The sequence below is a fragment of the Plodia interpunctella genome, chromosome 18 (assembly GCF_027563975.2).
Source record: "Plodia interpunctella isolate USDA-ARS_2022_Savannah chromosome 18, ilPloInte3.2, whole genome shotgun sequence".
Classification (NCBI taxonomy): domain Eukaryota; kingdom Metazoa; phylum Arthropoda; class Insecta; order Lepidoptera; family Pyralidae; genus Plodia; species Plodia interpunctella.
In genome coordinates, this window is record NC_071311.1 from 4,102,745 (window position 1) to 4,129,997 (window position 27,253).

At 34.9% G+C, this 27,253-nt stretch overlaps 1 protein-coding gene across 3 annotated transcripts in view; it reads right to left on the reverse strand.

Annotated features, from left to right (window-relative positions):
* Positions 1–26,364, reverse strand: part of Src42A (Src oncogene at 42A) — a 48,404-nt gene extending 22,040 nt beyond the window's left edge. For 2 of the 3 annotated variants that reach the window (XR_008405524.2, XM_053758196.2), the window contains exon 1: positions 7,915–9,745. Coding sequence is in view for 2 of the 3 variants with exons in the window: in XM_053758196.2 (XP_053614171.1) it covers positions 7,915–9,506 (1,592 nt within the window). In the remaining variant the exon portion in view is untranslated. Of the gene's footprint in view, positions 1–7,914; positions 9,746–25,776 lie in introns of those variants that run through there. The other variant, XM_053758197.2, reaches the window with a different exon arrangement.
* Positions 26,365–27,253: the final 889 nt, after the last annotated feature.

Consider the following 27,253-nt stretch of genomic DNA (forward strand, 5'->3'; position numbering starts at 1 on the left):
AGACATAACCTTGCCTGTAGGTCGGTTAAAGTTCTTTGAGAGTTCAGAAAGCCTGTCAACCGGTGACTCATCGCCCACGAATGAGAGACATTCAACATTCAATCGACGTGTGAGCCCAAGACGCAAGACTACATTGTCCCGAGTTTACACGAGGCCCGACACGAACAATGAATCATAAATTCATCACCCCGTATAATACGTTAACTATTATTCGAAAGGAGCTGCTCTATCGTTTTCAGAATATACTATCTCAAACGTAAAATCCTTGCTAGTACAAACTAAATTATAATTTTTGATCTTTGGATAAAAAAGTAAGTTTTAAGTGAGTTTAACTCGAATTGAAACACATTTAACAAAGCATAGGATAGGAGATAAAGATATTATAAAGCAGGTTGCTAAAGATTGCGACGACTAATGAATCAAGCAGAGCATTTTCATTCCCTCGCATCTGTATCGCAATTGTTCGCTTGTCAAATCATTCGAGTTGGTGGTTGCAAAACAGCAGCAGTTGACAATGGTGTCGGTATTGCAACAAACTGCGCGACACGAGGTCGTCAGCTTAATATTAAACTATAAAACTTTTCTAAAATTGCATAAATTAGCTTTTCAATCTTGGATGAGACTTACCAGGAAGATAAGAGAAGCATCGCGTAAATATCATAGTATTTTAGACAAATTTTATTCATAATTTAATATTAATAAAATATGTATAAAAATGTAATAGATCCCAAATAATATTATAAATGCGAAAGTTTGTTTGTTACCTCTTCAAGCATTATCCACTGGACCGATTGTTATGAAATTTGGTACACGGGTAGAAAATAACCCGGGGCGCAGCAAATAGTAAAACTTATCGTATTTCGTACATGAAGATATAACCGTACAGAGAAATAACTTGTAAAACTTCACTTTAGCAAGCAAACTTAAAAACCTTCTTTGAAATGATTAACTGTGCTACTGGTAACCGCAAGTATTCGTGTGTTATTGGTTTTCCTCTTACATTTCAAACATAAAAATATATATTCTTTTATAATTGAATTTCTGTGTTTTATTGATAAATGATTATAAGTAAATTGAATTTGAGGAGCAAGGTAAAAAGTTAAAGGTCGTCGTTAGTGACCAAGAGCAAGTAGACTTGGATTTTTAAAAAAACTTTTAAATTATAATTAAATAAAAAAAGAGATAAAAGTGTCTTAATTATCTAAACTTGTAATATTATACTTGCAATATAAATAAAGTGCTTGGTGCAGTTTGTAATTTCTAATGGTAGGTACAGCTACAATTTTCAGGCGCCGCCCTTAGAAGAAGCACGTGATATAGGTAATTTAAAGTATTAGAAGAAGCACGTGATATCGGTAATTTAAAGTATACTGCTATAAAATCGTGGCAATAAAATACATCGGCGTGGGTCAATTACGAATCTGTCTGATTATTTCTCTGCTACCGATGTACGGAATAACTTTCGGACTGTAATCTACTTCTAGCATCCCTTCAGTATCAAAGTAAACCCCAAATTCTTCAAAATATCTATTGATCTTACAGTGAAGGTAATTGTGTAAAAATAATGCATGAAAAGGGCATTTAGTCCATAAAAGACCGGAGGCCTCGGCACGCACTAAGAGCATCCTTTAGGGCCATAAATCGGTTACATGTTGATACGATCGAAGGTCCTTAGAGGAAAACGCAAATGGAATAGAACATAATGTAGCTAATGAAGAAGAAAACATAAACATAGTAGATAAATAAAATCAAACCTATATCTGCTAAATACAAGTAGTGAAGAATTGGATTTTAAATAAAAACTTGCATAAATGGTCAATATTACTTCATCAAGAATGGCTATGAATTGCATAACCAGCATAACCAACAAAACATTATAATGTTAACAACCATCCCAAGCAATAACGGAACCAATAAAAAACCGGCTATTCTAAGAATAGTAGAGCGCATTTCTATCTGACGATGTTGTATCAAAACGAGAAGTTTGACGCACTAAAACAAGAACAAAACATTGAAAAGAAAGAAATAACACTTAGGCACTGCTTGGCTGGCTTCTTCTGCGCAGCATCGTCAGGAACAGAACTTAGGTGCAGAAGATAAAAAAATTGACCCCTAGAAAAACTTGAGGAGTGCTACTTTTTTGTTTTTGTAGTGTAGATAGAAATACGAAAATGTGCCCTAAATTGCTTAACGTCACGCATTGTGATAAAAAGAACATTATTAAACACTAGCAGCGCCCCGGGGCTTCGCTCTTAGGAATTTCGGGATGAAAAGTATCCTGCGTGTTATTCCAGGTTATATTCTACCAGTGTACCAAATTTCATAACAATCGGCCCAGTGGATTTTGCGTGAAAGAGTAACAAATATACACATACACACACATATCCTCACAAACTTTCGCATTTATAATATTAGTAGGATTAGTGGACTATACAAAGTCCAGTGTGTGATGGAATGGAATGTAGTAAAGTAATTATACATACTTAAGCACATTCGTGGTAAGCTCGTAAAATTAACCGAGTTCCTATACAGAAAGATCAACTGACCTTGACAGAGCTGGTCGGAGAGAAATCGACATCCGAATAACTGATATATTAGGCAAATATTCGTTAAACGCAAACGAATGACGATGTGCGTATTTAGAAATTATGATATCACAAAAACATTAGTAGTAGGTCACATCGTGACACCATAAGAAGTCATACCACAAGCCAATGCCAATTTGAACATTCCTTTGATCTTCGTACAAATATAATTATTTACTTCTTATAGTTACGTGAAATGTTATACCAGTAAACTAACTTAACGTAAGTTTAAATCATATAAAAACTAACGTAAGTTTAAATCATAAAAAAATTATAAAATTAATGGTAACTGAAAAAATTATATTGGCATAGTTATTGCAGCTCATCAATACTAGAGTGAAACACAAATATTTGAAACAAGGTTGCTAGTCAGCAAGATATTTGTTCTTCTGTTTCAATTGTAGATTTTCGAAAGTTCAAATAAGAATGTGTAAATATGGACTTTGTCTAGACTTCAAAAGTCAAGTAAAAGTGTGTGGAAAGGTTGTGAACATAAATACAATGTTCTATGTTGTATATGTATGTATTATTCAAATCCTGCATTAGTCATTGATACGATAGTTTTAAAAACATCTGCTGCCACAATGAACATAGTCACTGTGACAAATCTAGAGTATCATGTACATCACGCTACAATGCCAATTAAACATATCAAACAATCACTACCACTACCAGTATACATATCTTACGCAACTAACGCAATATCAATTTACACATATTGAAAATGAGGAGAAACGGAATTTCCTACTAAATAGCATTTAGTCTTTAATTACGTCAGTAATGTTCCGGTTTTTAAATATGTCAAAATATGTGATAGAAGAAACAAAACGTAACCACCTCCGGAATTCACGTGATGTAATAATTTTGAGCCCTTTGAGCCACTTGGCTCACATAAGTTTAGAACAAAGCCAAAGAAAATTAATAACGCGACTTTCGCTTACAGCGTTTTATAATAACAAGTTAAGCAAAGGCATCGGTCAACGAACTTCGCTTGCCAATATGGCCAGACCGTATTTTTTGCTAAGCAAGCTTCTGCTGCAGGCGCGCTAGATGGCCAATCTAATTATAGGGTGTTCCTCTCACAATGAACAAGGACTTGCCTTAAACTTCTAGACTAGTTTTTGAGGAGAGAGAACTGACGGTTTTAGAAATAATAAAAAGGGCTACTTGAACTTTTTGTGTTGTACAATTACCACTTCGTTGCAGGTTTCGAACAGGTCTTCGCACCACTTATAAATAAACCGTTGTTGCTTCACTGGAATTAGAAAACAAGTTCCCGCTGTGTTATTTGGTGCTATAAGAAGTTACTTTATGAGTTTAAACGATAATAAAACATTCATAAAAATTGTCTCTACAATATAATGTATCTTTGTAAGGAAAACAAAAATATTACAAAAAAAATTACAAATTGACAAATGTTAACTTAAGATTCGATTATTACTTTCATTAAGCTTTCATGCCAACATATGAGTGCAAGATCGGAAATTCTCCCAAAAAAAAATCTAATCCAGAAGCAGCAAGTTTATAATGTGAAAATTAAATTAAGTAAAACGACTTTAGTCATAAAACGATTAACATTTGCAATGATGATTAAAAAATCGTTATGCACAATGTAATTTAACTACACGTGGTACATAATGTTTTGCTAAATAGACACTAATCGACCATGCGTACAATTATCCTCCTCCAAGTACCGAGTAAATTGGATTTGATCCCGCGATCGCATCTCGTCTTACATTGTTCTATGAGCTAATGACGTGGGACCATTTTACATGCTTCACTTATAGATAATAAGTTTGTTATGATCAGTTTACCTGCATATTTTTTTATCGCTATTCTCCATTAACATACCTCAATAAAAATAACATTTTTGAATGCGAAATTTTCTTTCACTGTCTGATGCGTTTGTTGGAAAAACTCGTGTCATGTTTCTGTTGAAAGACACGAGCTCAAAACCCCATTCCAAATAATAAGTGAAACGGTATTTTTGCAGGCTATATGGGTTTGTCCGTTACTTATTCAGACAACTGACAGATAAGGATAACAATCATACAAATGGCGACATTGATTGAATTTTCAAGAAGGACTTTCCGCTCTTGTTATTCTCCATCAGATTTATATTAAAATATCTTCAGAAACAAATGTCAAATCGACTCCATGGAGATTTCCTTCTTGTTAAATAATGATGGTTGATAATGATGCTAAAGGAAACGCAATTTATATTGAACATTTGGCGAAGTTCACATTACTTGGACAATTAGCAAAGTTGACAATGGCATCGTAAAGCGTAATTGCCCCTTGAAAACCACGTAAGGGAATGATGCGAAACATAATCGATTGTCTTAGAGGTACTGCGAAATAATAATAACGTCACGCATGTGAAGTTCACCTTTAGTTTAGTTACATACGATGATAAGAGTAACAATTGGTAGACAAACAAAAATACATCTATTCATGTAAGCATACAATTTTAAATTTTCATTGCGAAAAAGTGAAGCATGTAAAATCTCCTAACAAGACGATTCATTTACTCATTAGTAAATGAATCGTCTTGTTAGGAGATTTTATTTAAAGAATATAAGCATACCATATCATTGATATGGTATGCTTAATATAATATTTAGATTGAGGACTGCGATATTTGAAGAAAACTTAAAACTAGACTTCGAAATGTTTGGAAATTACGTACGAATACATTGGCAAACGTAATAATTACATTTCCGAACGATGCGATTATACACGAGCACGTGGCTAAAATCTTAAATGATTCAGTACATAATAAAATGTAAAAGGTCTGGTGGATCAGTGCATTTTGTCAAGTTAAATCGTAGCGAATTATATATAGAAATGTGTTGCTAATATTACAAATAAAGTATTTTATGACCATGATCCATTAGGCATCAACGATCATTTTGACTAGAAAGCGAGAGTGGCAAGTAGAAAAATCTAAATTAACGCCACGAAACTGAGAGACATCACGAAACGGAACCTAAATTATTGCGTTCGACATAGTGAAAGTAAATTAATAGCAATGTATTAGACAGTTTTTGTTTCAGTTTAGAAAAATGAGATTGTTACTGCAATTACAGTTTCTTTATTGAGCCTAATCGCTAAAGGTAAAATACTATAGTAGCTAGTCAATACGGATCATAAGGCAATGTAAATATAATTTCGAGTTACTTTTCATTGAATAAGAGTTTCCTTTTAATTTCGAAGGTCAAATCTGTTTGCATGATGAGGCATCATCACGACACTTCACATTTTATAAACACTATAAAGCAAATACACTTCACACAGCAATATTTCAAGACGTCAATATACCTTGATTAATTTAATCGTTTCATCGAACCATAATTTATTACCGACCAACTGAACAAGTGCTTAAAACTCAAATATAGCATTCTTATCCTTATATATCAAATAAGGATAAGATGCCATATTATTTTTGTTATCTCTTGTGTAGGTGATGCATTCAATTAGTGGCAGTAAACTATTTATTATCAAAGCTAAATATCGTAGAAAGTGGTTCGATATCTTGAAATAAAAACGATACCATGACGTTTTATTATTGATTAATTCGGAATTAATGATTGTATAATGAAAGCAATATACTACCTAACAATGAAGACGAAGAATGCAAAACAAGTAGTGCTTTGCTTAGGGTTATGAAATGGTTTATCTAAGCAACATTAAAAGAAACATTAAAGTGGAGTCCTTAAAAACAAATTCTAGAAATCAACAAAAAGCAAAAGATGTACAAAATAAGCAAATATTTCGATGTGAATGCGTTTGTTTCTGGCAAAGACCGTTTAGGTACATTCATTGAGCACAATAGCATGTTGATGAACATTCAAACACAACACTAGTGTTTTCAGAACACCCAACATATGCCAAACACCAGCATTTAAGATTATGTCTTTTCTTGTACTTGCTATAAATTTTATAGGAATATAAAGAAGTGGTATAACAATTGTGTTCCTATGCTATTTATTGCTAGGTTTTGCTTCCTAATATAATCGAACTCGTGATATTGCTGGCTTTTCCGTGATTACTTTACGGGTTTTCAATATTTATGTCCTTTTTGAAAGTAGTCGAATTTTAGCCAAATTGCTAATCCATTAAATAAGCTTTTCAATTTGTAATAAGCCAAAAAAAGTTCATGGTAAATTAATAAAATAATTTTGACAATGTATACATTGTATGATTGTGCAATAATAAGCTACAAGGTTTGTGCAGCGAACTAGTGAAACGCCGACGCCCGTATCCGACCATCACTAGCCATCCGGTGTTATTTCCCTGAGTTCAATTGTTTATTGTTATGATTACTCTGATTTATTCATTGAATGCCTGAACGTTATCATGAACATTTTATTATACAGTAGTGATTTCACAAAAGGCACAGATACATCTCAGATGCTTTGTTTGAACAATCAAAACATAGTGGATGCATAAAATACCTGGTTTACTAAATAATTATTCATGAGGGTTGAGGAAGCTTGCAACAACACGAACAAAAGTATTTCAAAAATTCAAAGCACACTCGCTTCCGATTGTTCGACAGTTAATTTTGTTGGCATCACCTTCGACAACTTCCTGCGAAGTGTTCGAAGTTAGGAGAGGAAGACGTTCGGTGGACGACGCGGTGCAGCGACCGACCGCGCAGCCGTAGCCTTGGACGCGAGCACCCTGCATGCTAATCGGGCGGCCTTGCGGAAGCGGTGCCGGGTCGATCTCGTAACAACTAGAGCGATGCCTTATCGATATAATGCCTCTACCCATAATTCGATGACCGCTACGAAAGACAAGATTGGACTTTTAGATTAATCTCGCGCAAAAACATGCTACATGTGATTCATATTGTATAGGAACTGTAATGTGAATTTACTCCTATTTACGAGTATTCCTCATGCGCATGAAGTGGAATGAAGCATACACAACGACTTTCTTGCCTATATTATTGGAGTGGTTTGCCTTTGCCTTCTACAATTTACGCACTAGATGATAAATTATCGAATAGAGTGCCGGTTTCTCCTCTCTTCATGTTTTCCTTCAAAAGAAGCAGTCAGATTGGTATACAAAAACAACAAATTACCCTTAATTTTTAATCCACGGATATTCCAAAAAGATGACAAGGTTGTAATAACCCAGTGTATCTATGTGCGGTCGTATAATCAGGTGATAATTAGTTCCGCTCGCTCCTAAAAGTTGTATGTTTCAGATCTACACTTGAATATTTACATATTCAACAAAATATAGGAGATTACCACAATACCTGCACGTCATAAATCAAGCTCTAATTTTATCCATGCAAAAAATACGGGATACTTACGGCATAGAGTTTAATTTCAAGTAGGTATCAAGAAGTAAGGCTTCGGAGCCTTTGTTATTAACATTGGAGGACGACAGACGACGAGCCGTTCTTATCCAGCTTCCTCTTTGCCGTCTGAAACCTTTATCACTTTTCAGTAGCTGGAGATGTCGCTTTACAATGTCCTGCCATTTCCATTTTACTGTAGCCGGTGAATCACTAGCGGCATCTTCTTTACATATCTGCAAACCATCACTAAATCTTCTCATATTTTGAAGGTATACTTCATTCGACTTTGGTGGAAGACTTCTACGTCTTTCATCGGCTATGATACCCGAATCTTGAGAATTTTGTTCTGCAATCCATTTCGATATAAAGTCATTTTTATCACAGACATGCGACATCACTGGCTCTTCTTTGGATGGTGGTGGTATCCAATCGAGACTCAACCACTGACTAGACTTGGGCTTGGATTTGAAAATAACATCGACCTCATCATCATAGTCCGAGGAGCCCATCGAACATACTGAAGTCTTTTTTTTTGGAAATCTGGATCGTACAGATTTGCAAGCCGGTGATGGCTCGGGACTTACACCACCATCAGCGATTTCTTCTTTCCTTACATCCTGCAAACTCTTGAAACAGTCTATATTTACGTAAGAGTTTTCGGAGCAAGAAGAATCAACACTAATTCTAGGGGTACTTCTGTGTAATAGCCTATTAGATCTTACAACAATTTCTTCGGGATAATCGGACATTCCGCCACCAGTTTCTCGCTCATTAGTTAGAGAAATTCTTCTTTCATTTGATATTTCATTTTCCATTTCTATAATTTTGGTCATACTAGGAAAACTGCTTTCTTTTTCCAATTCCATTATTCTACTTAATCTTTGTGTACAATCTTTATCAATTTCGTTATTGTTCGTAATGGTGGTGAAGGAGTTGTCATCATTTAGTTCAATAATTCTTGTGATTCTTTGTGTTATTTCAGTTTCTCTTTCTGGAGACACTGGTGATGGCGGCTTATTATCTTCGAACTCGATTATCCTAGTTATTCTTTGTAGTGGTTCTTTTTCTGGTTCTGTATTTACTATATTAGGGTTAATATCATCTACTTCTATTATTCTTGTTATTCGTTGTGTAAAAGACTTCACACAATCGTTGTCGCCGCTTGAAATGCAGTCGTCAGGCGTTTTCATTTCTAATGACTTCGATTTACCTAATTCTAAATATCTTTTGGTTGATGACGGTGAATTACAATCATTAAAAAATACCTTTTCATCTAAAGAATTGCTTCGGCTTTTCGCCTTTTGTAGTGCACTTTCTGTAAGGAAAACACAAGGTACTTCCACTTGCATTGACATTTTTCGCCGTCTTGTTTCTTTCTCTGTATTTTCTTTCTCCTGATTGAAATCGTTATCGACATTTTCAGGAACTGCTGTATGCGGTAAAACAATAGGAGTGCCGGCAACCATACGCAAAAAGTCTGTAACGGCAGCTATGTGGGCTCCAGTTACTGCTCCTTGTAACTTAACACCGGAAACTTGATGAGGCACAAGTTGATTATCGCGTACACACCAAACCACGGGCAGAGCCCCTTCAGATACCATCATCGATACGTGTTAGCTAGAGCTATTGTACAAAACGATTTTTAAGTAAAATAGTACAAACAAATAAAATTCACTAAATCAAATCACTAGCGCATTTCCGTTCTTCGTCCTACACATGGAAAACGAAAAAAGTAAACGAACACAAAAGTTTGTTGTAGAGTCGACGGCATAGCGCGAGCGCGGCGCGGTAAAGGTTATGCGGAGCGCTGCGTGCGTGCGCGTCCGGCGGAGGTCGCGAGAGATAAGGCGGTGAGAGTCGCAGGCGCTGCAGGCACTGCCGCCCGCCGCCACCGCCCGCCCCGCCATACCATCAGCATCTTTGATCATATATCAATTCTCATCTGATGCAGTCCTCAGGCGAATTATGTAACGGTATGGATGACCTATTTACAATTACCTTCGTTTCATAAATCATAAAGTATCATATCTGATGGCAGTGGTTTTTTTGGAGGCTGAGGTGAATTGATTTAAGTTGAACGTATTTTACTTCCGACAATTCGAAATTTTAAGAAGTATAAATTCGTTTTAAAGTCACGACCGAAACTGATGTCACGCTTCTTGCCAACTTTAGCATTAGCATAAAATATGCAAGCGGTCGAATTCACCTTAAATTTGCTACGCTGATGTAACTTAACTTCGTTCAAGTAAGTATAGAAATTAGTAAAACATTCGCCAACTGCAGACGTCGTTTATAGTCCATTATCAGCTATTTGAATTCTCGGTGATTAATAAAATTATTGCATCTCTCATGTGCGTTAAAACATTAAAAGTTGCAGTTGGGAATGCGTTTCAAGATGGTCGTACGTTCTTTCATCTGATGTGAGGTCATCCTGTCGAGTACAGTTAGCTAGCTTTGTGCAAGCCCATCTGTGTCGGGGCGATACATTAGCTGAACAACTCCTCTTCCCATCGATAGTAAATTATTTTACATTGTCAGTTGGAAGCGCAATATTAATTAATTACAAATTATTAATATAGATTAGTCGCTATTAGCTTATGTTTCTCTCATATATGTATAAATTAAAGACCTAACTCAAATTTTCTCCAAGAAGCAGTTTTTATATTTTTATTCAAAAAACTTTATCTTATCTCTTAGTCATTATCTTCTATATTAATTTTCAATAAGTACACAAACCACGACTGATAATACAATACAATCGTAATAATGCTAATATTAAATAAAAATAGTGACCAAAGCAAATTTGACATCGAAATACGCAAATACAATTCAACTGACAGTTAGCATCGGCGCCGGCGCAATTTGAGATGCAGGTCTCGTATTTGGGACGGACAAATTAATCAGGTACTAATTTATTCGAACACGAACAAACTTAATCGTCAACAAACATTTCAAGACTTACTCTTCACCATTATGAAGATGTCGGATTAATTTAAGGATATTTTTTACAATATCGAAATTCAATCAAAACAATAAAAAAATAAAATAAAGGTAAAAGACAAGAAATACTCTTGAACACAAACATAAATCCAGGAACAAGAGTGTGTGTAATGATCTTCATACTACATTCATGTGCCGTTTACGTAAGGTGAAAAGGCTTCTCTTCATGTAGATGGTGATCGGACTTGTAGACTTTAAAGTTATTGCGTACTAAGTAAATAATAATAATGTAATAATCGTTGCCAATGTACAAGAAAGAATATAATTTATAAGACACTCGGCGCAGGACAGAACTATCAAATTTGGAAGTTACATTTAAGACATTAATAAAAAAGATGTAAAAAAGAAGAACCCAAAGACATCGTAAGCAGATTTTTTTTCTACAGCTTTGGATGAGACAGGCGGAGGTTAAGGCGCACACTCGCATCAGTTTCGCGGAAAAACTTTCGGACGTAATGAATGAACGGCACACTGGCAAAACCCATTTGCAAATAAGTAGGTATATGTGATAAAAAATAATTCAAAGTTTTTTTATTAAATATATTTTCCTGTTCACTATTTCCATTCCCCACTCATGTTCATCAACAAAATTTGATTTTATATCCAAATATCGGTATTTTTTCTTCATCCATGAGGTGAATTCCAAGCATCCAAGCTTTTATAAAACGTACGCTAATTACATTATCTGATAATTCTCTATGCACACATGATTCTATGATACGTATTCAAATCTCATGTTTTCGATTGAATACTATTCAGACGTTTGAGACTTTGTTAATTTCCACACATTGCATTTAATAAATGATTGCAATGAACCATGTTAATTAGATGTTGGGTAGAATTTGTGTCGAGTGGTGGTTCGCAGAAGTCGACGTCGTCGGTCGGCGCGCCATCGCTGGCGCCGACTGCCGCGGGCGCCACCCCGACGCAATACGCGACAACGATTTTTTACACTGATATCATAAAATTATTAACTGTACTTCTTGACGACCATGAACACCTATTAATAATGCCACATTTTAGCAAAATGATAAATTAATATAACGAAATTTTGGACCTTTTTGGGTTTCGCGCCATTGTTGTAGTGTTTAGCGGCCACACAGAATCAGGTGCAATAAGAAAGAAATAATATTATAAGCCAGCAATAGGTACAATGTTTCAACATATATCGTTGCAATTTTACTCTTGTATTTTGTACTCGAAATCGACCCAATTGAAGATTTCTTGCTTTACGTTTATTGAATTGTATGCGGAATATGCAATGAACAATGGTATGCATTCATTTTTTGCATCATATCAAATTGAACTATCACGTACTTCAACGATCAATACATTGTTTTATCGTCCTAAATACACAAAAAGAGCTCTAGCTGGTGTAAATATCTATATTTTATTTCTGGTCTAACATCAAATGAACGTGTTGCGCTTTGGGGAAATGTGCCCATCTTCTTGTTAAAAGGCGCCTATTCTACATGTGATTAGTTTTTCAAACGACTATTATTATTCATTTATTATACTGGGCTCTTGGTAAATTGTAAGGGTAACACTATTGTCATTTGTAATTGTTCATTTAATTCCCGAAAATGTTAGAGCATTATCTTTTAGATTTCTTTCAAAATCGGTTAAATGGTATAGTTACTCAAATAATAGATAGCTTGACAGTGACGATTAGACACAGTCATTTGTTTTTTAACCTTGCCAGCGTATGTGTTACTAACTTCCGGCATTAGAATAATCCTTAAATTTCGAAGATGCTTCCTATTGCGGAAAATACAAAGAGCTCGTATTTTTATTTTACTGCTTAAAATTTACATAATAATCCAAGTAGGTAATGGCAATTGTAATTTGTAAGTCGAATAGGAAACATAGGAAATCAAATATTGTAATTAGGTTATACAGATACTGTACAAGTAACTAATGCAGCGTCTGCTGATATAGGCTAAAGTCAAAAAATTGCAACTATATAGGCTGCTATTATATATATCCGGAATAAAATAAATAAAACGAATAAAGATTTGTAAGTTATAAAATGGGTAGAGTGATGTTTCTTTACAAAAAAAATTTTTTTTTCGGCTACGTCATGTTCGAACCTTGTACTCCATCAAACGTAATCGTAATTCCATGTAAACCACTGCACGTGGCGATTTTATAATTTTGATTTGAAAATTTTATTGGTATTTTTTTTAAACGTCATTTACATAATTTCTCCATTCATCCATCAAAAATTCGTAGTGATTATGATACACAATTTTTTTTTAATCGCGCCACACAATGAAAACAGTTGACAGTCGGACGAAACAAACTGCATTCTACAGGCAGAGTTCCATTTTCAAGTGTATAATTACATTTTAAATATTATTTATGTAGTGGCCAGTTCCGGATATTTAAATCGCAGCTCTCGAAACAACAATCCTTTTTTAAATAACGGATTTTGATACTATTATCGTCACAAAAACCTAACATCCTAAAATACAAAAATATTATGAAGAAAAAAGAAAGGATAGAATGTTTGGAAAGTGACAAACACACCCAAAAATTAAGGAAGTTAGTTTGCTATAAAATAACTTTATATGATAGTAGTTTCTAGACATAAAATAATAACAAATCTTTTTCTTGTACACTGAAAATAAAACTTCAGAATCTATGTTATAAACGTGTTATTACTATTATTGTGTTATTATTATTAACGTGTTATTATTATTATGTTATTACTATAGTAATCAAGATAAATAGAGAGATTCATGGTCCGTCAAAGATAGGAGATTTTAACGATAATCGAGTAATATTAGTGGCTAATGTGTAATTTAATTTGCTTGTCGTAACATTCTACAAGTACGCGTCAATCTGCAGATTACAGTTTAAGAGGGTTCTAGACGCGAGCGTAGAAAGTTGCGGCGCGACTCCACGGCGCCTTCGTGTGTCCTGCGATCCGCATTCTCCCTTACGAGGTTTAAAACCAACTAAAAATGTATAAAACAGTATCGTAAAACTAAATTTCTGTAGTGAAATCATGGCTTATAATCATTATGGAATGGAAGTATCGGCAGCAGGTGCTGAGCGATTGGTGAAATATTTTGCATTTCTAATAATTTATAGATACCTTTATTTTTTAGCGGAGTGATAATAAATCTATAAAATATTTATTTAGCATCATCACATCAAAAATGTGTGCAACAATCACGAAAATCTTTTGTGGCAAAGATTCATTTCAGTCGTGTGTATCAGGGTTTACAATGAAACTAACGTCGAGCTGGCGCCAACAGGAAAGCTTTTTGTGTTACTTTTACTAATAATAAATCAAATGAGAATAAAATTGATATTGTAAAATAGTAAGTAGTACGTATAGTAGAAAATGATTTAACAGATAAAATACCTATCTATGACTTTTAGTTTACTATGAAATTTAAAAAAAAAGTAAAGTGGTGGTATATCCTATATTTAAGAATTTATAAAACGCTAACAAAGTTGAAGAAATCGCAGCTCGGACTTCGGATTACTAAACAAAAGAAGAAAAACCTGCCCAGAACGAAAATAACCAGCGAATATTCGTAACAATAAATAATTTGTAGAAACGACAAGAGTATTCAAGCAAGATTTCAGAACAACCTTAACCTACATCAAAGGATGATTACGAAGGAATGTCACGAAGCTGCAGAACATTGTTATAGATAATGGAGGCGTACATAAATAAACAATCGCTTCTGCGGTGTGGATGGCGGCGACGGGTCGTTGAACGACCTAGCTCGCGAGGCTTCGTCGCCCCCGTTCGTCTGCCCCCTGATCTCTAACAAGGAAAACAACTAATTTTAATGGTAAATAATTTACAAATCGATTATGATGCAGAAAAAAAGACAACTCGGAGGAATAGTCTATTAAAAATCCTATGTGATCCACGTCAACAATACGTGCATCGAATTTCATGAAACTTCTTCAAGATCCAAAACGAGCATTTTATTTCTCATCGTCTTGTTACCATGAAAATTTTATTAGAGAAAACTAAAATTTGCTTATTTTAAGTAAAGTATCATTATGAATATGATTAATTTATTTGCTTCTGGAAAATTCTTAACGTATATTCGTATCTCTACATATATGGAAACAATACATATTACATTATCCTGTGTATAATAGAGATAATAATAATAACTTAAATAATAAATGTAAAATAAGAGAAAAATAAATAAATTACTGACATAAACAATATGAACTAAAATTGAGTGGTGAAGTGATGAGTGTACTTTTACCTTTAATGCAGTATTATTACTTATTGTGATTTTAGCATCTTCAATAACGTGTCCAGTCCAGTCTTCAGAAAGTTATTTGAAATCATGGTTCTAGTGAGTGATTCGGCTTATTTGTTACACTAGTCACACAAATATTTTCACTTTGTAATCCCTATTAGATTTGATAAGTATAAATCCAAGATGTTATAAAGAATTAATAAATAAATATAAATCACAAAAACTTTTCCATCCCCTGCTTATTGCGACCACTAAGACTTAATAATAAAAAATAACTTAATGATAAAAAGCACCTCTGTACATTTATTATTTATTGTCTATCTTTCTCGTATCTCTGTGTACATACTATAAATATTGGGTTAATGAATTTCCAGAGATTGATGATTTCAATTTTATTTTCGATAGTGTAGTTACATTAGTAGGCAAACGTTGATAAATTTTGGACAAAGGACTTAGCTAGTGAGACTACGAACCCCGACTGTAAGTGAAGCAGATAGAAGTGACCACAAGTCAATTATAGAATTTTCATACGTTGAGTATATTACGTGATCATCTGATATTTGTTTTTATTGCCGTCTACCTACGTCAGAAGCATACTCTGTGATGTAAATGATCAGTGCATAACATAAACGATAAAAAACAATAAGTTTTAACATGCCGTAATACAATTATGCCGTAGGGTTTAATGAACAACCTCGCTTACGCTTCTGTTGACAGGCTGTCCCGGACGTATCAATGGTCTCTAGTCCAAGCAAAGCAATACATAATTACATTCACGGTATTCATACCAGTTTGGGTGACAAGTTGCAAACTCTCACTTGCGGATGTCGCGTCGCATCTCATGTGCGCGACAGTCCATTACCGATACGATAAATTGGCATAAGCAAAAAAAAACATTTTCGCTGTAACTCGCGGTACGTTTCTAATCACACCATATCTGGGTCAGCGGAAATTTACGACCGGGGCGATTCACTGAGAGCCTTTTACATCACATCTCAAATGTCCACCTGGTGGTACCAGGATCCGAGCACGTGATACAGATCTATACTATTTTTTTTATTTCAGACATGACAAACAAATTATTTCATAGCTGATCATTTCAACTGCAAGTCAAGATCAAATGCGTAGTCTTAATTTTTAATTAAGATTAGAATTATGTCGTCATGACATTTTAGGAGATATAGAAAAAGACTTGAATGACAGGTACAATTGAGAACTAAAAAATAAAATCAAACTGGGAACGAGAGAAAGTATTCATAACACATAATGGCGAAAACACAGTACAGTCAAAAAATTATCAATAAATCAACGTGGGCGCCAACACGCTGCAGTGATAATTGAAAGTGCCATCACTTGCAGTCGCTTCTAGTCCGTACACCGTACCGGATAGAATGTGTGTCAAGTCGTTTTCACGGTCTTGGCGATGGACTATACAGAATCGACCATGACATGGGTGCGTGCAGTTCGCTGCGTAGGTGGCCATAGCAACATCTGCTTGGAATCACACGACTTCACTGTCCCTATTTAGGGCCCGTGTTTAGGCGATTTCTATTCTGATATTCCGGCGTGATGACTTCTTTGGTACATTTGATTATTATGAATCAACTGCTACAATTATCGTGGTTATATGGATAAGCACCGATTGGTGGTAGTTACATTGCACAGAGAGCTGCTCTAATTTGTTGCTATTTGCGGTTCTTAGTGCTAGCTGCTGTGGGAGTTACCTATGGCACGCACGCGACATTACGGTAGTCTTCAAATGTAAGGGAAACTGTTCTCCGGCCATTCTGTAATCAGCCCAGCTTGCCTGTTTCAATTTCGTCACATCTGACACTTTCTAAAGAAACTGCACAGGGTAATAACTGAGGCAGGCAAGACGCGGCAAGGCTTCCAGTGGAAACATGCGATAATAAGGTATAATTGCATACCAGCACTGTTACTATATTTAGCTGCAAACTCTCTGGAACTAGCTGCGCATGCGACTTGCGCAATTACGTAAAGCGGTTGAGCCATTTCTAATCTAAAAATAATCACAGGCTGTATAGCCATCGGCGCCACTGGGATCGTATGTGAAAGTAAAGACCATTATTTTTCATGCCAAACAAAGTCAAAGGATTTTATTTTATTACACCCAATTACTTTATTTGAGCGTACGTACTTAATATCGGATTTAAGTTCATTTAGTTTAGTCCCTGCAGTAAATCGTTACCATACAAATAATGATGCAATAGTTTATATTAGAATATACTAGCGAACAAAAACATCACTTAAATAAACAGAAGAATCACCTCTTAGGGTTATATCAGATTTATCGCCAAAACTGTAAAATATGGCTTGCTGACGAATCGGTTTGGACAGAAAAAATTTGGATGACGTCCGACATGGCATTTTTGTAATTTAAGAATTCAAATGGATTCAGACGAAATTTTTTTAATTCGAAAAAAAAAACCATTTATGGGTTTTACCCCCCATTATAGTACGCAACCTACGAATAATAATACATTCGATGTCAATTAATTAGATAAGAGATCACATTTAATTTAATTTCTTGCTTGTTTGTTACGGACATTACACGAGTGGAAAATATTTAATGTTTTATGATGAAAATAAGCCTATAAATAATATGCACATTATCTTACCCACACAGGGGACCGGCATTATTATTTAAATATGTATGTTACGCATAATATGTCGCAGATTGCAGTAATTGTCCTAAAAATATAATAATTTTACTGGATTCAGTAAATTGGAGGTATAGGGACAAACCATTAAACTAGTAATAAACCGCAAATCCCAGCCGTTTGTTGGAGGGTGCTGACATTAATATTTTACCGCAGTATATCCGTGACTTGGACTAATACATCACTGGCGCCAGAGGTGGTTTAATCGGCGTTCTGCGCGTGCGATGCGATTTTCCCCGGCTAGTCTTGGGGCATTAGGGAAGCTATCATTACCTCGGCGACAGGGCGGATCATTCGCTAGACCGGTATGCAAGACGCTTTAATGAGTATGCGTTAATTATATTATAATTACATAATTACAGGAGCGAATTAATTCCGTAAATTAGATATTAAAAATATCATTTTGAAAATTGAAAAAAAAAATTCTAGAGAAATTACAAATTTGTATCAGAAAAATATGCAAATTATTCAATAGCCCCGGCTATCTATCTGATAGGACCAATTTCATTAGAACAATACTTAACTTTTAATATACTAAAATTTAAACAAACAGAAAAATGAAATTAAAAAAATATCGGTAAATGATAATCATTTATTGATATTATATGGTATTTGTTTTATATGTATTATATTAGCATATTGATAATGATTTATAGGTATTTATTTGAGTTCTTATTATTAGGTGAGTAAATTTACTATTTATTAGATGTACTTTATCGCGCCATAGTGCTAATGCCATATATATGGTTAAGTCCGTTAAGTCCACCATTTGTACATATTTTTTTGAAATATTGTGCAATATGTTTATTACAATAAAATAAAATAAATGAAGATTTGAAACCTCTTATCACAACCATTTAAAATATTTTAAATAAAGTTCAATTGAATAGGTGTAACCGGGCTACTAATCATTATAAATATGGATAAGGGGATTAAGGGGCAATGCACGCATGTCGCGTCACATCGTCTGCAGTGACCTTAATGCACATGCGATCTGGGCCGCTGCTCTCTCTTAAATCAAACTCGGCGGCCCTAGAACCCTACTTACTGGAGATGAAGATGATCCGCCCTAGCACGTGACACCTGCGGACCTTACGCAATGAGTCAACGTCCGCTCACACTTGTTTATACAGCACGCACTTCAATGATAGGATCACATCGAGGCGATTCCAACTTTGACAAGTTTGACAGTACATCGAATGATTTGTGAAAGGCAGTGTGACGATTATCGAATTTCATGTTTACATAGATGACGTAAGTTACGTACGTAGAACGAATACAATTTCATTTCAGTAGCAGCTGCGGTGAGTTTTCTTTTCAATGAATTGCGGTGACCAAGTTCACACATTGTTAGTGTCTATTTAAAACCACAATTTATGTAAAGCGAGTGTAGGTTTACACTTGAGTACCGCGAAGGGACGGTACGGGCGGTGAACTTAAACGCATCCTGTATCCAAAGTGGGAGATGTGGGCCGGTCATCTCTACTAGGAAATGTGGGTTTTTAGAAGCCGTTAGTAGCGCACCCGTGGCCGGCTCACACATCATCACTGCTGGGTCAATTGGACGCTTTGAATTTTCTTTACCGACTGACGTTAAAGTTTCTAAAGAGCCATACTAAGCCACTAATGGCGACGCCTTTTCTTCTACAGTTTACCTCATTTTCATATGGAAGAAGATTCCACGCAGTTGTTGCAACATATTACAACAATGTTTAGGTTATTGATAAACGCGCATTAAATTTGCATAGGCTGCGGGTAATAATAAAGCTTAGATGTACCCATATGGCCTTTGCACTGTAACACGAGGACATTTTCCTAGAAATAAACACAAAAGTATTAATTATAGCAAAGAATGTGTATAATAGGTATACCTACTTATTTAACCTCAAACTATAAACGACAAGTTTTTTTTTTTACAGACTTATAGTCTGTTACTTTAAGTTTGTTACTTTATAATAGGCAAGACAAAATTCAGGACACGCGCGGTCTTTTAAAATCTTGTCTGAATTTATTAAATTCTGTGGTAAAATCTGACAAAAGAATGCAAATGTATATGTGTAAAGTGGTAATTACAATCATACTTCTCGTAAAATACATATTGAAATAATTGCAACATAGGTTCCTAGGTATAGACGATGTTATCATTAGCACAGTGAATTTAAAATGCGAATTGGTAAACTATTCTTAGTTATTGCAACTAACTTTTGTTAGGGTTTCTATTTTCTGTGACTGAAAATATTTTTTTTTGTTTAGTACACGCGCACTTTACCCTTTCTTCCTCTTTCCTCTCCCGGACTTATTTCTAAAGAAATCTCTTACTGGAAGAGATTTCTTTAAACATAAGTAGTACCTATGTACTATAATTCCACTTTTTATTTTTCTTATATAATCTGTTCGTGTACATATATTGGTAAATAAATAAAATAATAATAAAGTTAGCTGAAAATTCTACATTATTGGACAAAGGACTATGAAATACAAAGACAGTACCTACCTATCTGGCAGATGGCTTGGTGGTTTGATCACAGTAGTTATTGCGAGATGATGACCAATATGACCATCCATCAAGGTGCAGGACAGTAAAAATAAATATAATCCTTATGTAATATAAGGAAAAGAAGAATAAAGACGAAGCAAATATTTTTAATTGCTATCGTCGTTGGAATGTTATAAAAGAGGAAAAATATAATAAAAATAAGGTTGTTTATTTCAATAATTCTGCTACTAATTTGTTTTCTATTTGTCATTGTGATTATTGTATTTAGCTTTTTGAGATTATTATGAATAAGTGATGACTTAAAGCCCAAGGCTACCCTTTCTAAAATTCTTCAATTTTATCTTTGGGATATCTTTGGCCCAGAAGAGCCACAAAATATCTTCTGTAAGCTTTACTTTAAAAGATAATTGAATTCTTAATGCCAGCCCTATTGATAGGCAAACGATTCGCTGAACTGCCTGGCTCACTTCCTGCCACCGAGACGTGCACCATGAATAAACAAGCCGACAACCGTCTCTCTCAGAATTGTTATTTTGATTGTTAAAACATTCGGAATCGTTCTAGTAGCAAAATCGGATGTTTATTGTCATTAATATATGTCATATTTTCATGTATTTAAAATAGTCGATTATACACTAAGATAATAAAGCGAAGTATTCTAGACGAGGGATTAGACGTCGAGCTTAAAATGTCGCTTTAACTAACTGTCCAGGTGTATACTCGCTAAATAAGCATTAATCGTGGAGGTAAGCGCTTTAATCACTTGCAGTGTCCCACTAATGGAACAAATTTTATATATGTAAAATGATAGTATCTTACAAAAATCGATAGTACCTACATAAATAATAACAAATATACCCAAGGGTTTGATCAATTGAAAAGCATCTAAAGTAGCTATGTTTATTTACATCCTTATCCTAATATATCCTTATATTATAAAAAGAAGTCACCCTGTCACATCTCTGTCTGTCTGTATGAAAGATAAACTTATATAAATTACTGGCCGTATAGTGTGATTCCTGAGGATGATTTAGGTGTATAATTTATTATAGTTTTACCTGAGCGGAGCCAGGATGGGCTACTAGTCAAAAGTTATATAAACCTTATTGTCAATGTCAAGATCAAGCAGGATCTTTGAAATTAATTCTTTAAAAGAGACATAATGTATATAAGACGTTTTTGGAATAAATTGATACTTCTAACTAGTTGCAATTTATAAGCTACGTACGACAAATGATGGGATCTCTTGCGCAGCCGATATCTGTATAAAGCTTATTCAGTCAAACGGACCGTTAAACAATCGGTATGAAGAGTATTGGTTGCCTGCAGCGGCGCAACCTCCTCAAAGCTTAGGAACTGCACATATTTGTTTTGCAATTTGCCCGTTTGCCTAGGAACTGTTTTCCTGTAAGCCCACCGGTTTTACCCGACGGCATTAGCGTGTTAGATTTCAGTAACGATGTTTACAGTTTGAACAGGCAGGTGCCTGATTTATTTACCTAAGAACATTATGATGCTACTAGATTTATTTAAAATTTGATATAGATGGGAATTACAAATAGATAATAAACTTTTTGTATGAAGTTTGGTACACCTACAACTTAGATTAATGATGAAAGAAAAATGAAGATCTCATTCAAAATGTAACAAGCAAACCATCAATCGATAACGCTAGAGAAATCTACTTATTAAATAAATGTTATAAAATCTTCAAAATGCAATAGTTTTTTTTGCGCGGATCCAGAGCTTCGAGTATCACAGCTGAGATGGAAGAAAGAGGATGAGACAATAGTAATGGAATCTATGCACAGAAAAATCTGCGTTGGACTCTGGGCTGGGAAGAAATTCAGATAGCACTCGAGATGAGAGAATAAGACTTTTACTGGCGTGTGACATCATGTACATCCATCATCGCACCAGTAAATTATTGCTAGTGCTGGCGTCAGTGCAACAATAATTAGAAAAAAGTACATTTACATTAATAAAGTATTCCAATTCTCAGCATTCTAAGCTTAAGGGCATCCTGTGAAAAGTAACATACGTGTAACTTTTTATATTAGTAAAGTTTGTTCAGAACTCTTTGTGTGAGGGCTTTAACTTGCCAAGTAGCGAGAAAATCAACACTGAATAGAATCTTTACCAGACGACGCCTATAAAAATTCGCTATATGAAACTAAAAGATTTATTATTATTTCAAAATATTTAAGTGCATAATATTTAATTCCATGCTGTATTTTATTAAAATTCCGACGTTTACCTGCAATGACATACCTATGGCGGAAAACATACCTATTACATGTTTTGAAATACTTTACCTTCGATATATTACAGGAAAAAATAAATAACTTGACCTGATTTTCTATGTAAGTACCTAATTAATATGTGCCGTATCATCAACATCGACCTATTTAATGTCTCCACTGCGGGAGCACTGGCCTTCCTTACTATAAGGACAGAAAAGTAACTATTTGGATTCGGAGAAGCATTCTTCTAACGACGTCCTACGGACTGTTCATAAGAGTTGACTCTTTAAAATCAAGTGCTTAACAGTAGTCTATGGTTGTTCGGTGGTCGCTGGGTGCAACTGACCTCGTTCTGGCAGCACAAGTCGTGCGGAACGCGATGCAGTTTTAATCACCGAGGCCGTTCGTCTTTCGTGTTGGTAATTTTATTGTCTTCCACAAGTACACGCGAGCCCTTTTTATTGTATTTATTCCAAGAAATAAAAAAGTACTACAAGTATTTCTAAATAAATACATCTATTGCAAGCACAAAAGGTGTATAATTTTTATGTCTGGTTGCATAAACAGAGCTTAGATTTAGATTAAATTATGTCATAAGAGAAGATCAATTAAAGTTATACACTCATTGACCGATCTGTTAGTCAAACTGATTTCTGTTTTCACTGCTTTGTTGATAGTTGTTATCTTTGCTTATAAAAAAGTACAAGGTAAACCTCGACCAAGCGCCTTTTACTTTTACCATACTACCTACCACCAGCACAGATAAATTGAATAGGTATTGCATGAAATGTGTGAAATAGGTTAGGTAGTAAAGTTCAATCTCTAAGCGTGGCTCAGCTTATAGCGTTAGATTATAAAGGAGATATTTCTAGAGTCAGTAAGCATGGCCGTCCTTCACGTATCATTAAACATGGCAAATGGGTGTCGGATGGATCGTGGCTCGGTGGAGCTGACAAAACTGCCGATCCACGTCACAAAGGTTCTTTTACGACAATGTTAAGGCAACATGCATTGGCGGAAACATGGTAAAAATGCAAGTCGACTCGTAGTAATCAAGTCGTGATACCACTATTTTCGGCATGCAGATATCCGTAAAATTTCAATAGTGAGCCGTAAGAACCGTAAAATCAGCTTTAGCATTAACACATTAGCCCTAATTTAAACTTGTTTCAGAGAAACCTTGTATGTACTCTTTATTATAGGTACTGTGTTTATGGTTTGATATAAAATAACATATTATGTATATATACCAGTTTAATATTTGACTACAATTTACGGTTTTATCCCATTAATTACTTAATCTTTCAACTGACTATGAACTAAATGCCTAAATAGGCAGTCCCTGCGGTGCGTACGGCGCGTAGGTATAATATATATAATAAAGAATAGTAGGTACCATAGTTCCCTATTTTACTTGATTTTTATGAAAATGTGTCCAAATGTTTAATTGAAATTAATGAAATCTAACTAGGTTGATCGAATAAATTACATAATTTGATTTATGAGACAAATTATAAAAACGAATTAATATCGTCAATATAATAAACACGAGACAGTGGCGCCAGTCTGTAAAAATAATGTTATTGGATTCGGAAGTGCATTTAGCACGCATGAATATTCATTAAGAAAATTGTATGATAAATGATGGCTAGGGTAGGGTGGGTCACCCAAAACATATATCAATACGCGATTTGTCTTCGTGTGGCGATGCCTACTTTCGCTTGCGAGCTGTCTAGTAGGTCCAACACTGCCAGTTGCGTAACAACAGAAGCGTTTACCACGCCTGTAATTATTATTGTAATAGCGTTCTTAGTTCTAATATGAACGAGGTGCAAGTGGTCTGGGCGTGACGAGAAAGCGAGGCCGACATTGCCATCCCGCTGTACGCGAAGATAGGTTATTAAAAAATCGAAACGATCAATTCTCATTTGATGAAATGTACTTTTACAGTGTGTTTCGTTCATGCCCAACTAAATTACACATTTACTCATGAATGCTCCCATCAAAACAAAATCACAAAAATCTCATCATCATCATCAGCCTACCCTTATCCTACTTTATATGGGGTCATTACAGCATGTCAGTGTCCTTCACTTCTCCCTGTCTGATGTAAACCGATCTGTTACTTCTTTTATAGCCATATCCTGCCAAATGCACTCAATCCATCTCTTCTTCAGACTACCCGTTCTTCTTTTTCAAAAATCTATTTGAACAATTTACACAGCACCCATTTTTATTGTCTGTTTTTATGTATTCTTCAATTCGCATCACTATACTTGATGTATACTAATCAACAAAGTCGTGCATAGCATCTGTCTGTTTCTAACCTTTGTTTCTTTTAAATTGATGCAATGTTCTCTGTTATTTAGTAAATTTATTTTCAAAGCTTTATACATACTATATAAATGACCCCATGCAAAGCGAAATGGTCATAGAGTGGAAGGTCCAATCACCCTTTTGGTCACCAGAATACAATAATATTTGTATGCAAAGTACAGGTAAATGTTAGTTGTACTATTTGGATATTACTGAATTAAAATAATGTCTATCATCACTATGACAAAAAAGTAATTTATAGTCATTTAGACATTTTACAATAAATTTATATTTAATATTAAGACAGACAGAACAGTAGCACAATGTAGTCAGAAAGTATCTGGGAAAAATAGTATAAATAAAAACATTTGCAAGAGTTGGGCATAAATTCCAGAACCTGGCAGGTTCCCCCTAGATCCGGGGCATGGAACCTGCATAATAATATGAAACAAAACTGATTAATAGTAATTGAGTTATCAATTATAGTTACCAAGGAAATCATTGATTCACCATAATTAACTACTACAGAAATGCACCTGTGAATAGGCAGTTTGTGGTTTTACTCCTTATTCTTTCTATAAAATATTTTTTTGTTTTAATTTCAATGAAAATAGATTTTGATTACATTATACCTACACACTTACTTATAAAAGTAATAAATCAATAAATTAAAATTATAGTTCAGAAGGTGTAAGAAACTTAGTACAAAAACAAATTATAAACAACCCTGAACACAACTCGAATGTTTATTATAGTACTTAGTGTACCATTTAATAATTTGTACAAAAATGTACTCATAGTAGGACAGAATTTATAACAGCAATAAACAGGAAAAGAAATCGCACAGGATCCATTCACTACTAAACTGATTGCATAAAAACTGACTGATTACTCACGGTTCGGCCTCTATGGATTGCAAGCGGGCGACATAATTCGATGGAATGTATCCCTCTTGTTTTGTTTTCTTGCTTCTAGCTAGCCACCAGTCTCCCTGCGTGTCATTTAGGATTTCCAAATGTTCACCTTTTCTAAAACTCAGGTCTTCATCTGTTCTGGCATCGTAATCATACAGGGCGACAAATATTCGGGTGGGAGGGACCTCGCTGGTGTCTGTACCTTGGTTTACAGTTGATCTAATAGGATCCGGAGGAGGTGTCGGCACTGGGGTTTGAAATTGTCGCGAGTCTTCTTCATGTGGATTAACCCTTTCATTCTTATTTTTGGAATCCTTCTCCCCTGTGCTACTAAAACAATTCCCCATTTTTTCTTTACAAGGTGAGACTGGTACCACTAGATTTATGTCAAATCACACACTTGTACGAATTATAACGAATGTTCAGAGTTTTTATACCTATAAACATTTTATGTTGTCACATTTAAGTCAGTAAATAGAAACAAAAATAGACTTTTTAGGGTAAACAAAGAATACAAAACCCCGATGGAACATCACTGTAGTCGGCCATTTTGATGGACCATAAACATTTTTTTTTGTTTAGTTTATCCATATGGAAAGGCAAAAGGATCTAAGCCCATGCAGCCACTGGACCATAAACAAATAACTCGTCGATTCCACAGATTAACAAACATTGTCTATGCGTTATTCATAAACCGATTAACAAAAATAGCATATAAATATTTATCACATAATGACATTTTTTGTTTTAATCTCCAATGTTTATTTAATTACCTACATACATTGAAGATGCGTTTGTAGTGACATCTATTGACATTTTTTTATATCATGAAATTTATAACCAGCGCACATGCTTATACAAAAATGTAATTTGGTAGTACCATTTCTAATCAAAACAATATAGATGGCGCTATTAAAAATTATCTGAGATGGCGGCGGCACGAAGGCCGGGCGGCGGTTTTGACGTACATCGCTGGTTTTCACTTTATTACAAACTACGCAATGTAGGTTCATCGCATCGACATCTGGCTGTTTGCTGATAATGTAAAACCGGCAAAATGTAGGTAAACGCGTTACAGTCTGGCGGATTAGGCATACATTGCTAGTTTTAAATTGCGGTAATATAAATAAAAGCTATGATACAAACTACGCAATGCGAATACGAATGCACGAAGCATTCGCGTCGGAAGCATAATGTCTGAGTTTGGCAACAGTGTGTAGCCGACAATACGATTACATTGGTGGTTTACCACGAATTTACTTAATTCGTGCTATAATATCACATTTTGTAATGAGAAAAAAAGGATTCTACATGCCACGACATAGCTACGAAAGATTATGACAGCTACAACCGCAGCTGTCTTCCAGCAAGGACGATGGTCAGATTTTTTTTTGTGATTACCTATTTTGTTTTTACAATCACTTATTGGCACACATATCAATATTAAGTACGATATGGT